Source organism: Diplotaxodon limnothrissa, linkage group LG12 (genome assembly GCF_057381915.1).
Source record: "Diplotaxodon limnothrissa isolate DT_005_m linkage group LG12, D_limnothrissa_male_GT1.1, whole genome shotgun sequence".
NCBI lineage: Eukaryota > Metazoa > Chordata > Actinopteri > Cichliformes > Cichlidae > Diplotaxodon > Diplotaxodon limnothrissa.
The window spans coordinates 8,707,766-8,723,292 of NC_140607.1; the positions used below are offsets into that span (position 1 = coordinate 8,707,766).

The 15,527-nt window shown below is 39.4% G+C and overlaps 1 protein-coding gene and 1 long non-coding RNA gene across 4 annotated transcripts in view; one reads left to right on the forward strand and one right to left on the reverse strand.

Moving 5' to 3' along the window:
* LOC146620843 (zinc finger matrin-type protein 4-like) overlaps positions 1–15,527 on the reverse strand; it is a 149,391-nt gene that overhangs the window by 45,410 nt on the left and 88,454 nt on the right. The window contains exon 5 of the mRNA XM_085367094.1: positions 196–417. Coding sequence (XP_085223220.1) covers positions 196–417 — 222 coding nt within the window. The remainder of the gene's footprint in view (positions 1–195; positions 418–15,527) is intronic.
* Positions 1–15,527, forward strand: part of LOC146620844 (uncharacterized) — a 33,356-nt gene that overhangs the window by 9,506 nt on the left and 8,323 nt on the right. For 2 of the 3 annotated variants that reach the window (XR_014906611.1, XR_014906609.1), the window contains exons 2-3: positions 218–423; positions 4,644–5,822. This is a non-coding gene — a long non-coding RNA (uncharacterized LOC146620844). Of the gene's footprint in view, positions 1–217; positions 424–4,643; positions 5,823–15,527 lie in introns of those variants that run through there. The other variant, XR_014906610.1, reaches the window with a different exon arrangement.

Here is a 15,527-nt window from a genome sequence, read left to right on the forward strand (position 1 = left end):
AAATTAGAACTGTATATACTGTATATACTGTACAATAAGATTGTACAGTATTCAGTATAAGAATTTTTTACCCTTAAAAAGGCTGGAAAACTTTTTTTGAACTTCGTTTATAAACTGTATCTGATAATGCACCTTCACAAATGCATGAACATAGTTTAAAAATGAACTGATGTACTGAAAATGTATTCATATTACCTTTCATCACTCCCATGTCCAGGGTCTTTCCCAGCTGCTCCAGGAGATCTGCTCTGGCAGCGTTCTTCTTGTGCTTTTTGCCATCATAATGTTGCTGAGCCATGCCAGGGTTGTTGAACCAGGCGTTGCATAGCTGGCAGTAGCGGTCTGAGTCACGGCGCTGTCGTGGGGAGGTCATAGGAGATGCTTCTGGGGAGGTCTTAACAGGACTGGGGGATGCCTCTGAAGGTAAAACAAGAATGATACAGATGTCTCTTGGTGATCTAGTGATAGTTTTGTAAACAAAACAAATCTGCTAAGACACTACTACTTTTTAAATAATCTCCTTTACAGCATTTTACGTAATCTGGGAACCCCTTGCCTTATACAAAGCAGAAAATTTACATATTTGACATGACCACAGTACGCGACTTGACAGAGATAGAGCCCAGCAAATTTATTGTTGCGTCAATTTTTTCAGCCAATATTAACAACTCGCTGATCTATCGGTAACGACGTTAAGAATGATTTATAGAGAAGAGAGAAACAACGCTCAGCCATGAGTGTTGATGCTGCATATCTTGTCCACCAGAGGGCACTTTGCAAACAAATATTTGAGTGCCACAAACAAAGTAACCAGATGACGTGAATAAAGTCAGACAAGACATAAACAAGTAAAAAAGTAACTACACTTGACTTAAGTGTTAGGGAAATTTGATTGTGCTTTTTTTTTAAGGCTAATAAATTGGCATTTCAGGGTTGGTATCAGTTTGAAAAATAATATATTGATCAGTCTCCACAGTATCCGCCTCCAGTAAAGCATAATCACACTCTGATTTAATATTATTTCTAGGATGCTTTATGATAGAGTGTCCAGGACATTTGTCTAGCAGCCCACCAGTTTTACCTACAGTCTTTACTTTCCATATTTGGCTCTTCACGCAGATAAGCTGCATAAAATTACTATAAATACTTTCTTACACTAAGTCTGTGAAGGTTCACAGTCATCCAGGTCATCAGAGTCTAAGGCGCTTGGAAAGAAAAGCGTCTGGACTTCTTCAAGTTTCCTTGAAGACGTTTCACCTCTCATCCGAGAAGCTTCTTCAGTTCTAAGAGCCATTGGTGGAGAGTCCCAGATTTGAAGCCCTATGGGAGTGTCCGCAAGAGGGTCATGGACCCCCTATTGATCCTCTACCTAATCACACGGGCTAAAGTGTGAAAACAGGTGTGGGTTACAACTAGCCAAAGTTTCAGGTTACCCATTGTGAAACCTAGCCGCACCCTATCATGTGATTTACTGAGGTCATATGGCCCGGGATGTGAGTGGGCAGTAAGGCGTCTGGGAAGGATTTTAAACTCTCCACCAATTACTCTTTTGAACCGAAGAAGCTTTTCGGATGAGAGGTGAAATGTCTTCAAGGAAACTTAAAGAAAACCAGACGCTTTTCCTTTTCCTTTCCAAGCTCCTTAGACTTTCTTACACTAAGTTAACCTCAAATTTCAGAGAAAGAAGTATTGTTGCTCATTGTTAGAAAAAAACTAACAATGAGCTTTAATTTCATATTTTGAAGAAACAAATACAAAGCAAAAGCAATCACAGTGACTTGAGTAAAAGATTGAAACACCAGGTCAACTTTTTTGTGTGTGTAACAGCTTTAAACGTTTGGAAAAAATAAATAAAAATAAGTGTAAAACTCAAACAACAAAACAAAATAAATACATAACCACATATCAAATTATCTTCTAACTGAGACTCATAAACGTAAGAAGCAGATCTGAACTATCTAACTAAGCTGTCAGTAATATGAAATCATTTCCAGTGGTTACGAAATGAAAAAGCTTGTGATTGTTCAGGGGAAAAGCACACTCTGACTTGCATGAATTCACTCTCTTACTTCAGGAGAATCTAAAACACTATGGGGGATTTTATGGTTTATTAAAATGGGACCATTATGTTAGGCTTAACTCTCAAACCATTGGTAGCTTGTGGGCTAACTACTAACCTGATCTGGCCTCACAGTCAAATTTTCATCTTTATTATTCATGCATTTTTGTCTCAGATGAAGAAGAGGCATGAAGAGGTACTACAGCTTAAACAGTACTCTAAGGTATTGCCATTCGACAATGGGTGCTAATTTGTACCCATGTGGTTTTGATTCAAGGACCACTTCTGATTCCTGGCAACATTTTTTAGTATAAAGTTAAAGAATGACTATTTTTTTGAAATATTATTATTTAATAAGTTGAAACAGGGAGGCATTTGTAAAATACTTGCTTGTTCTTACTGAACCCTTGAATCTTCTTTCTCTCATATCTGCCTCAGACAAGCAGACAGCAAAGCAAAGACTGAACCTAAAACCTTCTTCCTGAATTTTGCCCAAATGCTTTTTATCAAGTCTAAGAGTTAAATCAATATGCTAACTTGTTTGTTTACTAGACCCCAAACAGACTGTCTCCTCAAACTGCAATTATTTAAACCAAGAAACACCTTTTAACTTCTTGGGTATATATTTACCTTTTTAACACTGGGTACACTGTACCTGTATGGATACAAACAGACTTTTGACATTAGTTGTCATGGACTGACATAACTGATAGCAAAACAAAACAACAAAATTTAAGGACACAAATAATAAGAACAAGGTGTTCTCTGTGTTTCTAAACCATAACTTGATTTTAATGTCTGACATGACTTTTAATGCTTTTGAAATCCAGCTAATTTACTTGGGTTCTGTATGATCATGACACTTCATGTCTTTTTGGCTTATGTCAAACAGTAAACATAATGTATAAGTCCTGAAAAGGTGCTGTGAACATAATGGTGATATAATAACCCAAAATGTCACATTTTTGCTAAGACAAATGTGAGAAACTATAAATGCTCAGGAAAAACACTGCCCAGGAAAAAAATACTTTAAAATGAGCTACATTAGCAACACTTTGCCAGCTTTTTTAAAGAAAAGATTTGTAGCTGGCAGACAGAGCACAATGGGACGGCTTTAATGAGCACTCATCAGCGGCAATGTAACTGTGGCCGTGCAAGTGTAGCCCTCTGAATAACAAGCTGTTATCTCCATTAGATGCCTAAAGAGGAAAACCTAAATTCTACTTGGCAAACGGAAGAGAAGCCAGCTCTTCTTGGGGCTGCCCACTTGTGCCTTCACGCATGGATGACGGCATTAACCCCCGAACGAGCAACGTGCTGCAACGAGCACTCCCCAACACGAAGAAGCCCTATCAGCTTAATCAGTTTTAACGCTCCACTGCACAGCTCACCCTAAGTCAACATTTAGTTTTGTCCCATTAGCTTCCATTACACCAGTCAACATTTCAAAATAGCAAAGTCCAGTGAAAAACATGGCGGGAGAGAGGATGTATGGAGCCTGAAGTGTCAGGACTCGCTGTCTGCTGAGCACAGCTGGCCCTCAGTGAGGCCGTTTGCATCACACTTTACATTCAGTGCTTGGCTCATTCGCCCCTCCACAGCAAAAGGATGTTATGTAGGATTTAAATGTTGGACTTTACGGTTATAGAATGACCCCCACTATAATAGGCCAATGTAAACTGTCAGACTCAATTTAATCCCTGCAGCTGCTTTTGCAAGCAGGTCAGAGGTCAGCAGCATAACAGCAACCCTGGAGCTGAGAGAAATGTAACGCCTTGCTCAAAGAGAGGGGATTGCATTTCTGCAACCCAAATATAAAGACTACTAGGAAATCTATAGGCAGACTAATGCAGCCTCGGATTAAAGCAGGAAAAAAAGCTCTAAATTTACGAAGAACTAAAAGCGTAATACTCAGATGCAACACTCCCCCAAAAGCACAGCTCCTGGTATCATAACATTCAGGCGATTTCCAGACACAGTGATGACAGAATGAAAGAAGTTAGAGCGAATGGGAACTCAAAAGAGGTTAAATGTTTACTGTTTGCTGAGATAAAGACGTGAGAGAACAGAAAGAAGGTTAATTATCCTCACAGTACACTTCTGCACTCCAGACTGTTCAAAGAAAGGCAGCATCTCAAATATTGTTTTAAAGTTAATACAGCATTTTTGGTAAACATGTTAATTATCACTACAATGCTGTCAACATCTCTCAAGTTGTTTTACCATTTAAATGGAGAACAAAATAAAAAGTCCATGAGAAGCAGTGCACACATATTTAATTGAACACCTGTATGTAGCTAATGACTCTGCAGAAAGCCTCAGGATCTGCTGACCCCACTCTATCACGACTTACCACTAACAGTTGAACATGGAAAATTTAGTAGTAAGGAAATTCAAAACTGGACTTTTGCACAGGTAGCATCTTATTATAATACCACTCCTGAGAGCGAGCCGTTCTTTCAAAAATGTTTGTAGAAGCAGTCTGCATTTTATACACCTGTGGCCATGGAGATGATTGCCACATCTGAATTAACATCTGATTTAGATGCAGGAGTGAATTTACAGTGCTTCAATCTGCCCACAGTTGCTGCTCATCTGCAAGCTGCTTTTCAACCCACCTCCTCCTTTCACACCTCCCAGCACTGGGCCGTACCACCAGATACACCAGAAATGTCAGCTTTGTTTTGACTATAGTGGTCTTGACAGATTTCTGGTAAGTGGCTCTTAGATTTCTGTTGCACGTCAAACAGTGTTGATTATTCGATTAAATTTATCGCATGTGAAAAATTCCCAAAAGAGGAGAGACTCTGGAAAAATAATTTGCTGCAAATAGTCAGGAATTAGAGGGGCATGATTATATGGCCTAAGCAAAGAGTATTTATCATCATCAGTGCAGCCTCTCCATATAGTATCTTCCTCCAGCAAAGCATAATCACACTCTGATTTAATATTCTTTCTAGTAGGCTTTATGACAGAGTGTCCAGGCCATTTGTCTAGCAGCCCACCAGTTTTACCTAAAGTCTTTACTTTCCATATGTGGCTCCTGACTCATAACACACTGTGTTATTACAGGATGGGTCTTTGGCATCAAATAACCCAGCAGGCACATAAAGGACTGAAAGCCTTTCCTCCCATTTAGAGCATCATTAAATCCACACTGTCAAACACCCCTCTGTGCTTTGATTGAGGATTCAGTTCACTTCAGAAGGCAGGGGTCGTCACCATCACTAAGAGACAGATGGCTTCAGCTTGATGTGGCACCTGCTGTGTAAAGGACACTTTAAACTCAATGAAAAGGGCCCTGCTTCTCAATGTTACAGGTTTAAGTATCATCTGGATAAATATGGAAAGTTTTTTTCCGCAGAGATAAAATCGAGAGCTGAAACATTGCGCTAAGCACAGAGAGCGCAGTAAAAACTACTATCTGGGAAAGTAGCCTATTTTTTGTAGAGACCTAATGATTTTGACAATGATGTCTGAAAAGAACATTTTTTTAAGAGACAACCGAGTGAATCATCTGAGCCTGATGGTCTTGCTGTATCAAGTCAAACAGACAGTACACATGCCACATTTCATACTAGCAGCCTCGTAGCTGTTTAGTCCAACGACACACACACACACACACACACACACACACACACACACACACACACACACACACACACACACGCACACACGCAAACACACACGCACACACAGCAGCTGTTTATTGGCCTGATAGACCCTCTGCTGTCTGCAGATCCACAAGAGGGGATGCTACACAGTGGTAAACATGACTCTGGCCCAACATTTTTGAGACTTGTTGGCATTAAATTCAAAATGATATAGTTTTCTTAAAATGGTATGTTCTCTCAGTTTACGCATTCGATATGTTTTTTATGCTCTATTGTAAATGAAATGTGGGTTTGTGAGATTTGCAAGTCCCTGTGCTTTTTCTGTCCTAACTTTTTCAGATTTTGTAGTTTGTAGTTTGTAGGTTCAGATTGTTAAAACGAGCATGCAGGTTTACAGAAGCATTTTCAGTGTCAGCTGTTAACTTGTACAGTTTTTCTAATTGAAGTTTTATGCTAGAAAAACTGTACTTAAGAAGCTTGACAGTAAAGCAGGATGTGGCAGAGCTCTGCAGGGTCTAGTTTTGCAGGTTTACTCACCCTGCAAACACAGAATTTAGCTCTCAAATCCACTCTTCTCTGTGTCTGTGTTTCTCTCAATCCCAACCAATGACAGCAGATGGCCCCGCCCCTCCCTGAGCCTGTTCTGCAGGAGGTTTCTTCCTGTTAAAAGGGAGTTTTTCCTTCCCATGATCAAAAAGTGCCTGCTCATAGGGAGTTGTTTGATTGTTCTTACAACCTGACAACATAAAGCACCTTGAGGTGACTGTTGTTGTGATTTGGTGCTATATAAATAAAACTGAATGGAGAATCGAACCGAACTGAATCAACCAGTTATTTAAAGACTCAAGACACGAGCCGTTGCCAAACTCAAATAGGCAGGTAAATAGGTTTTGGGAAACAGTTATTAAGGGGCTGTGTACAACAGATAAGGACAGATAAAAGAGCAAGTGGGCTATCAGTCATGTAAACCTATAACACTGATACCAAGATGTTAGATAAACCCAAAGTACAGTTGGATTCAATGCTTGACAGATGCTTTTAATGTCAAACTCCTGATAACAATAGAGGCAAACTGCTGATCTCACCAAATTAATAGAATCAATCCTCTGGGCACCACGAATATGCACTCACCAGCCACTTTATTATGTGCGCATGTGTAACTGTTCATCAGTGCAAATATCAAATCAGCCAATCACCCGGCACTTGACCATGTCTACATTTAGCCATGTAGACATGGTTAAGTTGATCTGCTGGAATTCAAACGGAGCATCAGAATGTTCAAGAAAAGTAAGTGACTCTGAACGCAGCATGGTTGTTGTTGCCAGACTGGTCTGAGTATCTCAGAAAGTGCTGATCTGCTGGGATTTTCCTGTAAAACTATCTCTAAGGTTTACAGAGTATAGTCCGCGAAAATATCCAGTGAGCGGCAGTTCTCTGGATGGAAAATGCCTTGTTAATACCAACGGTAACAGGACAATGGCAAAAGTGCTTTGCGTTTATAGGACAGGAACAGTAACTCACATAACCACTTGTTATAACTAAGTTATGCAAAAGCATCTCTGAATCCACAAGCCATGCAACTTTAAAGTAGGTGGGCTACAGCAGCAGAAGACCATGGCAGTTTCAACTCCTTTCAGCTCAGAAAAAGGAAAATGAGACTATGCTCTCCTAAAAAATTGGATGACAGAAGACTGGAACATGCCTGGTGTGATGAGTTATGATTTCTGCTGCAACATTGTGATGGTAGGGTCAGATTTTGGTATAGAAGTGCAGCTGTTAGCACAAGCTTGCACAGAAATGCACAGAAAGACCTCAGCTCATCAGCTGGGATATACCTGTGTGAGGTTTGCATGTTTTCACGACTGCACAGGGTACGTGTGCAATCGTTCAGGTTCTCGCCTCATACTCTGATTTCCTCCTACAGTCCAGATTCTAGCCTGCTGTGGATGTGAGAGTGACTGTAGTGACCTCACACCATATACTCCAGCCCACTGCCACCCTCAATGAGATAAGCTTTTAAGAAAATGAATAGATAGAGTTGAGGTGTTGGATTAACCAGAGATCAAGGGAGAAAACTAGCCAAAAATCATATGAGCTCCTCTGGTGTTCATTTAGACAACAGTGAGAGTCGGTTCTCACTCCTAAGTTGTCACATGCGAAGGACCGATTGGACTTTAACCCCAGTTAAGCTCAAGCACCATTTTCAGTGTGCAGGGTAAATCCTGTGAAGTGGGTGTAAACAAAAAAAGCAAATCAAATGTAAAAAGTGATTCAAACAGTGAAAAAACAGCAGCTTAAAACCGAATGGAAAGCACAAAGCTCAAAATAAAACACCTGAGGAAAACAGACACCTCCATGCAGGCTTTTCTGTGGACACACTCATGAGTCATTTTTAGTCACATTATTCTAATTTAGTCACATTCAAGAGTCACACATTGTATCACCGTTCCTCTTCCCCACTGTTTTTCTTTCCCTCTTTCTTTCTCCCTTTTCTTTCCCCCAGTCATGTCTGTCCCGTGTGCAGCAAGTGAAAATAAAATAAAATAAACAATAAAAGCAAAGGTGAATCAAATAGACCAATACGGCAAGGGATGGTCCATTTGGTAAAGTAAATCCGTTGGACATCTTTCTTTGCCTTTGGACAATAATTCTGATGGCAAAAGAACCAAACGGGACAGGCGGGAAAAAAAGAGTCACACATTGTGCTCAGCCTGCATTATGAACAGCAGTTTGCTCTAAGCAGCCATTTTTGGACACTAATATAAATACAATTCATACATTATACATCGTAATTTGTTCGGGATTTTTTCAAACATGTAGGAAGAGCTGGGAGGTTTTGGTTTTTGAGGTTTTGACACCACAGTTAAGGCTTTTGCTGTTTAATGCTGGCTGTGTCAGCTTCCAGTTTCAAACTAATTTGGATTTATTTATGCAGCTCTTCTGCTGCTGTTTGTGTGAACACTTCTTTCATTACTGACCAGCTTAGTAAGAGAATACCAAGAATCCATTAAAAATAAAATGTACAGCACAGCAAGGCAATCCTTTCATCTGCTCAAAGTCGAAGAGAAACACACTTCCGTGTTTTCACTAATGCAACAATTTACTTTCAGCTGAAGCAGAGTGTCTCATTTTGCCCCCCATGGCATTTCTTATAAGCAGACAGAGAATCAGGGCAGTGTAGAAATCTTCTAACTCTTAAAACAGAGTCATAAATCTAAAGAGATTCCGCATCTGTGAGAAGACGGGACCAAAGTGCTCCAAATCCATTCACTGACCCTTTCCTACAATGAGGATCCCTGCTGTGCTTTCCTTCACCCCTCCACCCTCTCGGAATATAAACCCTGCTGACATGTACCACTTATAAAATGTTTTCTCAGATTTTCCTTTTGTCTTCAAAGAGAAATCTCTGAATGGAAAGCAAACAACACATCTTCATACTTGAAGTTAATTATCACCCTCTGTGCACTGCGGACAATTTGTACTTTAAAATGCTTTAAAGTGGAGGGGGGGGGGGGGGGGGCACAAGTGTACTAAGCCTGCTGCATTTGAGACAATTCTGAGTAATAAACACAGAAGACTTGAGGGCAAAGCTGCAGTTTGTGCAATTCAAAGCTTGGTCCATGTGTTTGGAAAGGAGGCTTGGTTCCCATTGCACTTGGAATACAGGCGGAACCAAAGACATCCTTTAACTAAGGGGTGTCAAAAATAAGACCTGGGGGCCTGAATCAGCCCACTGTCCCACTCAAAGGCTTTGAATATGAAATGTAGTAGAGTGCATACATTTTGAGCTTTTAACTGTACTTTTATATGTTTTACAGATTTTCCACTTTGAAATACCTCCCGTATGGTCACTCATATAACACCAAAGTATTTAACAGATAAAACATAAAAATTAAATGGTAGAAAAATTACTTTTTTTACTATCTACTACAGAATTGTGTTATGTTTGTTTCTGAAGTGTGTTCACAGTTTTAAAAAAGATCATTTTCTGTGAATTAACCACGTTTTTTTATTCATGTAATTTTACATTTGCCATATACAAAAACGGAGACACTGTTGAAATTGCATTTTTAAAAAAAAATTAAGACATTTAAGACATCTTAAGGATTAAAGACCAGTGTGGGCTGTATGTGGGCCACAATGTAAAATGAGTGACATCCCTGCTTTAAATGCAACAAACAATAAACTGCAGTAAACGTTACTGCAGCCTAAAGCTGATGCTTAAATTAGCTATGAAAAATGCAAAATATTCTCTGGGCAAGATTATTTTTATAACTAAAGTAAAAGAATATGTGAATACAGCTGCTTAAGTTTTATCACGTCGTCCTGCAGCTGCTGTGAAACATTTGAAGTCAGGCAAAGTAAAGCAGGAGGCCACAGAAGGTAACAGACGGGTCAAATGATCCGACTCGGTGTTGCATTGCTATTTGGCTGTTTGAAGATACAGAAATCTTTCCTTTCTCCCACAGTCTGCGCTTTAAAGAGGGGCACTTTAAAATGTGTGCCGCATGAAATGAAACAGGCAATTACCATCAGTGCCACTTCTCTGACATTCTATGGACAGCAAACATAATTACAAGTGTAAATTGTTTAAAGCATATAGCGGATTTTCTATTCAGCTTTTCTGTATATATTTATATACATTAAACCCACAACAATTCTTCACTCCATCTCTACTCTAGACTGCAAACTTGCATGTGAGGATGATTGCTTGGGCCTATAAATATCTTCATCATATCTGTCATTTGATCTGTAATAAGATGCCACAGATATCTGACCTGATTAAAGCAAGGCTTGGGGTTATATGAGATTATATTCACATAGTTTAAAATCAGGATATTCTAGGAGTTTATCATCCTTGACTCTATAAGTCGTGACAGCAGTTTATATCTGGCAGGCATTACATCTGATATTGCACAGATATCAGCTATAGATAACACACAGATAACAGCGAATAAGCAGAATAGGGTAGAGCAAAGGCATAGGGAAAAAATATGTGTGTGTTTGTTTGTGTCAGCATATAGAGCAAATTTAAACAACCACTGTAAGCCCTTTACATTTATTTACAGGTAACTTTTGTTTCATGGTGACTTCACATTACTGACATCACCGCTCTGTCTCTCGATGTCAGCACTATAAACCCAGTGTGCTGCTGAGTCCACCTCTGGTTTAGTTAGTTCAGCAGAATGAGAAAGGCTTCAGGATGGAAAATTAAGTTTTTGAGTAACCCTTGCAGGATGTTTTCTTTTTTTTATTGCCTTTGTTAAAGTTGCTGATGTTGTTCTATTTATTAAAGTTAATACATCTTGTAGGGCAGTCCAAACAGAATGACTAGGTCACATTTAAGAAGTATGCCTAGCAGATGGCGAGGTAACTAACCAGATTTACCAACGGGTTGCACCAGCACAAACTGGTTTAAAAACAATTACTGTCAGTACTTACAGAAACACTGCAGTTAGGAAATTGTGTGCAAGAGGTGGGAAGATTCTTTTGGAAGGTTTTTTTTTTATAGGGTGAGGAATACACACAAAATGATTTACTACCATTTGTGACACGCAATTTACTGCTAACTAAACTGACAAAAAAACACATCTTATTTTTTTGTGCAAGCAAAGTGAGACATTTCTCCATCTGTGCCAATTTAACTACTCCTACATTTGCTCAGTGAACTCAGAGTCTAGACCTAGAACCCAGAAAAGAGTCGCACGATACCAGCGGCAACTGAACTTCTTGTAACTCTTCAACTTTTAGTGCCGGGTTCTTTCCAACATACTGTGATTCAGCAGCAGGAATTTCACAGCCCGTGCAATGGGTTCACCACAAAATTGCTGAAGTGCGGAGAGAAAGGAGGAATGGTGACGTTGACTTTGTACCCAATACCGAAAATAACCAAGCCCTGGATGGACGTCGATTGATCAATGCATTTACATGAACAAACTCTAAAAACACACTTTTCTTTAACTAAGTTTTTATTACAGTCAAATTTAACCGTTAGAAATCCAGGACCATGGACAGCGCACAAGGGTTTTGCATTAGGCTTCATGCACTTTGACAGTAAGTGAGCTACAGACAATTACCAAAGCCTGTTTTGATTATAATGACTCTACCGTACACTGTACGCCCTATATTTATATGCTTTTCTGCACCTGTCCGGTTAGTTTACTGGGAGCTGAATATCATTGCTTAGTTTGCGACCTTGCTCAAAATTGCTCTGCTCTTGGTAGATTGGGTATGTTATATTCAAATGAACTGACAGCACATGTGTTAGAAAACAGCATTATTTCTGTAAATCACCCGCAAAACTAATCACACCTGTCAGCGCTGTCTGGGGATTTGCGCTCACACAATACTTTACCACAGTGACTTTCTAACATGCTCACAATAACACTACTGGCATTTATCAAGAGTTTTAATAAATTGCCATCTTGTCCCCAACTCCCACCCCTAAAAACCTAACAACACAGAAAAATAATCTGGGTTTTGGCACTAGATAAAAGGTCTGCATATGACGAAAGTTATAATAGTTAATTCATAAACGTTGTTGCTGAAATGGTTGTTTCAAACTCCATGCAAGAAAATGATGTATGTATGAAAATACAATTTAGTTAATCAAATGTAATGAAAATCTTTTGTTCTAGTGCTGATTACAGTCATTCAGGACTTAATAATTATGACCACATAATACGGCTCTCTTCACGTGTTCCATTCTAATTGCTCCACTTTCATTTTGCTCTCAAAGCAGAGCTGCTGCAACACAATGAAAGTGAAATCCATCAAATGCAAATGTGTGAATGTCTAAAATGCTGCAAATGCTTAAAGTGTCCCATTAGATAGAAACAGCAGGGAACCACAAGGCAATATAAAAATACAGGAGCTTTAAATGTTGCTGTTATGATTCATGCAGGCTTGCTGTTGATTATATGTTAACAGACAAAGACATTTAAAGTCTTAAGATAATGTCCCCAGTTAAACGTAATGGAAGGGGAACAGCTATTTTACAATATGAACAATTTAACTCCAGATTTCTCTAAATCACTTCTCGGTAAATCAGTGCAGGAGCAAAACAGCCCCACATTAAGCTGCAGATGTTAAAGGAAATGCAGCTCATGCAAGCTATTGTGCTTACGACACAGACGATGGGAAACAAGCCAGAATTTGGAAATAGCGACTGAAGAAATACAAAAATAAACGTGGCTGTGATTATATAAAAGTACTAATGACAGATCAACGCTCGTTTAGCCTGCCTCCGCTCTAAAATAGAAAGCGTATTGCAATACATTGCAACACCAGCAGTTCATTCAACAGAAAATGTGTGCAGCTGAGCATGATCTATGTGGGTCAGTGGAAATATTCAAATTTAACACAACGGTGCCCAAGTAAAAGGGCAAGCAAGGGTTACTGGTTAGCTTATAGAAGCTTTGTGTAATTTTGTGCCTGCAGGTAAAGCATTAAAGATTAATTTCAACTGTCAGATGAAATTCTCGCATCTTCAAAAAGTTTGAAATTGAGAACAATCGCTTACGCAGGACTTTTCCGTGTGTGTGTGTCTGTGACTAGAGATTGATGACAGTGCATTTCTCGAATGTTCATCGTGGGTTTTGAATAGGCATTTTGGGCACAAGAAGATGATGTACAGCATCTGTTCAAAGGCAAAAATAACATCAAGTAAAGTTTATGATGCTCTCCCATGATGCTATAAATTCTCATTAGTGTTATTGGAGGCTTTTTTTCACAGCATGTCCTGTGTGGACACCAAAGTCAGTGCTTGGAGAGCTAGAAGTTTTTGCAGCTGTATGCTGGCTGACAGTCGGCAGAACAACAACGCATCCCGAGAGGCAACTGGATCAACAGAGTCGGCTGATGTGACTTATGCAGAAATCAATAGCTGGGGCCTCTCGGCACCCTGGATTTATCTTTATGACATTATGTATTTGTGACAGATCTGAGAGGATTTAAATTACACTTCCACAGGATAAAATAACCTAAGCTAACATTTCTTTTATTTCAGCAGGACTGGAGTTTTTTGGGTAATGAAAACTCAACATTTTACTAATAGTTTCTTTTTCTTCTGATGGTTTGAACCCCTCTGTAATGAAACAGACACAAATAAAAAACAAATTCACTGTGCTTCAGGGTAATATATGAGTCTAATGTTAATGGAGCAGTTTCAATTTCATTTCTGTCATTTTCACACTAAAAGAGATGCAAGAGAAGCACTGAATAAGTGATTTTTTTCAGTGATACAAATGATTCCCCAAAGATGGATGTCAGCAACTTCAGTCAACAAAACTTAATGTGTCTGTCAGGTGGAGAAGAGGTTCCATGGTGTCCTGGTACTTTGTTGGATGTCAGTGCGATTGATAGCTGTGCCTCCCCCTCTTTTGGCTGAGACGGTTCTGCCTCTGTTCTGAACCATTGGCCACAGATGGCCTCGTTAATGGCTATGTCTGTCACTGACATGTGGCAGAAAGAAAAGCAAAGGGTGCTGTCTGAACACTACATCAGAATTTCTCAGCAGTCACAATATCTCTAAAGTACAACTACAACCAAACAGTCATGAAGTCCTCTGAAACTAAAGTCAAGGTATCTCTTTATTTCTTTGGATGTTTGGGCTATTCAAGTCTAAACAGATATAATTATGCCATTTTGAACTGTCTGGGGGTTTTTTTTGCATGGTGGTTAGAAGTATTGCCTCAACAGCAAGAAGGTTCAAATCCACCATCTGGTCTGACTCTGGTCTGCATGCTGGGATAGGCTCCACCCTCCCAATGACCCTGAAGTGAATAAGAGTATGGATGGATGTTTCCAAATGTTTCCTGTTAAACCTGAATCATTCAAATTAAACCACCAAACTAAAATCATGTCTATCCCCAGTTTTTTACATCATTAATCAGCTGTCTGCAGTCAGTGTGTAATGTATATTAACAGCATAGTAGATGCTAGACATAGACATACATCTTCATCTCCACTGCATTACAACTGCTAATTTTGTTTTATTATACTGTTTAGTTAATGTTAGATGTAGGCTATTTAAGGTTAGAAAACATCACAGTCTGAGATAAAATACACAATTTTTCAACAAAAAGCCCTTTGCTTTACATGAACTTCTTAATACAACTGGTAGATATTTCCTTAAATAAACACGGCTGTTCTCTGTTTATCACTCATCACAGTAAATGAGAGATTAGAAGATAGACTGAGCTACCTGCTGGCGAGATATAAAGGAGTGAAAACAGCCAACAATGACCAACAAGATTAGATCCAAATCAGGATTAAATTTAAACCTTTAGGATCTGAACATTTAGGCACCATGCTATCGTGTAATGTTATCTGAAAAGTCTGTGCAGAACTTTGCTGAATGCTCTTTACCCAGCCCACAGAGTCATTCTGTGTTTGTCACTGGATTGTAGCTTTTAGTCCCATCTGTCTGCTCAACCTGTCCCCCACTAACCAGTCTTGCCAGTCTGCCCTTCAGTCACAGTGCCCTCTGGAACAGTTCAGCTAGTCTGCTCTGCCTTTGGACTTGCCTGACTTGTCTTGATAGGCTTTGTGCCTGAGGTCTTCTTCCCAGTTTTCCAGCCAGTAGCCTGTCCTAACTGTCCCCAGTTGTCTGATTTTCTTGGATTTTTGTGTCCTCATGCATTTTTAATCTTCTTCTGTTTTTTTTCCCTGGAAACTTTCCCTGGGACTTTTTTTGTTTTTATTTTCCTTTTTTGTTCAGCAACACTGTTTTTCTTCATCTGTGAGGCTTTGCTACCCCCTGTAAGTTTTCATTCAGACTTTTTGTTCTTTATTCAATCTGAGCTCTTAGTGCATTTGGGTTCACACTATTCTACTTTAATCAGTTTTACAAT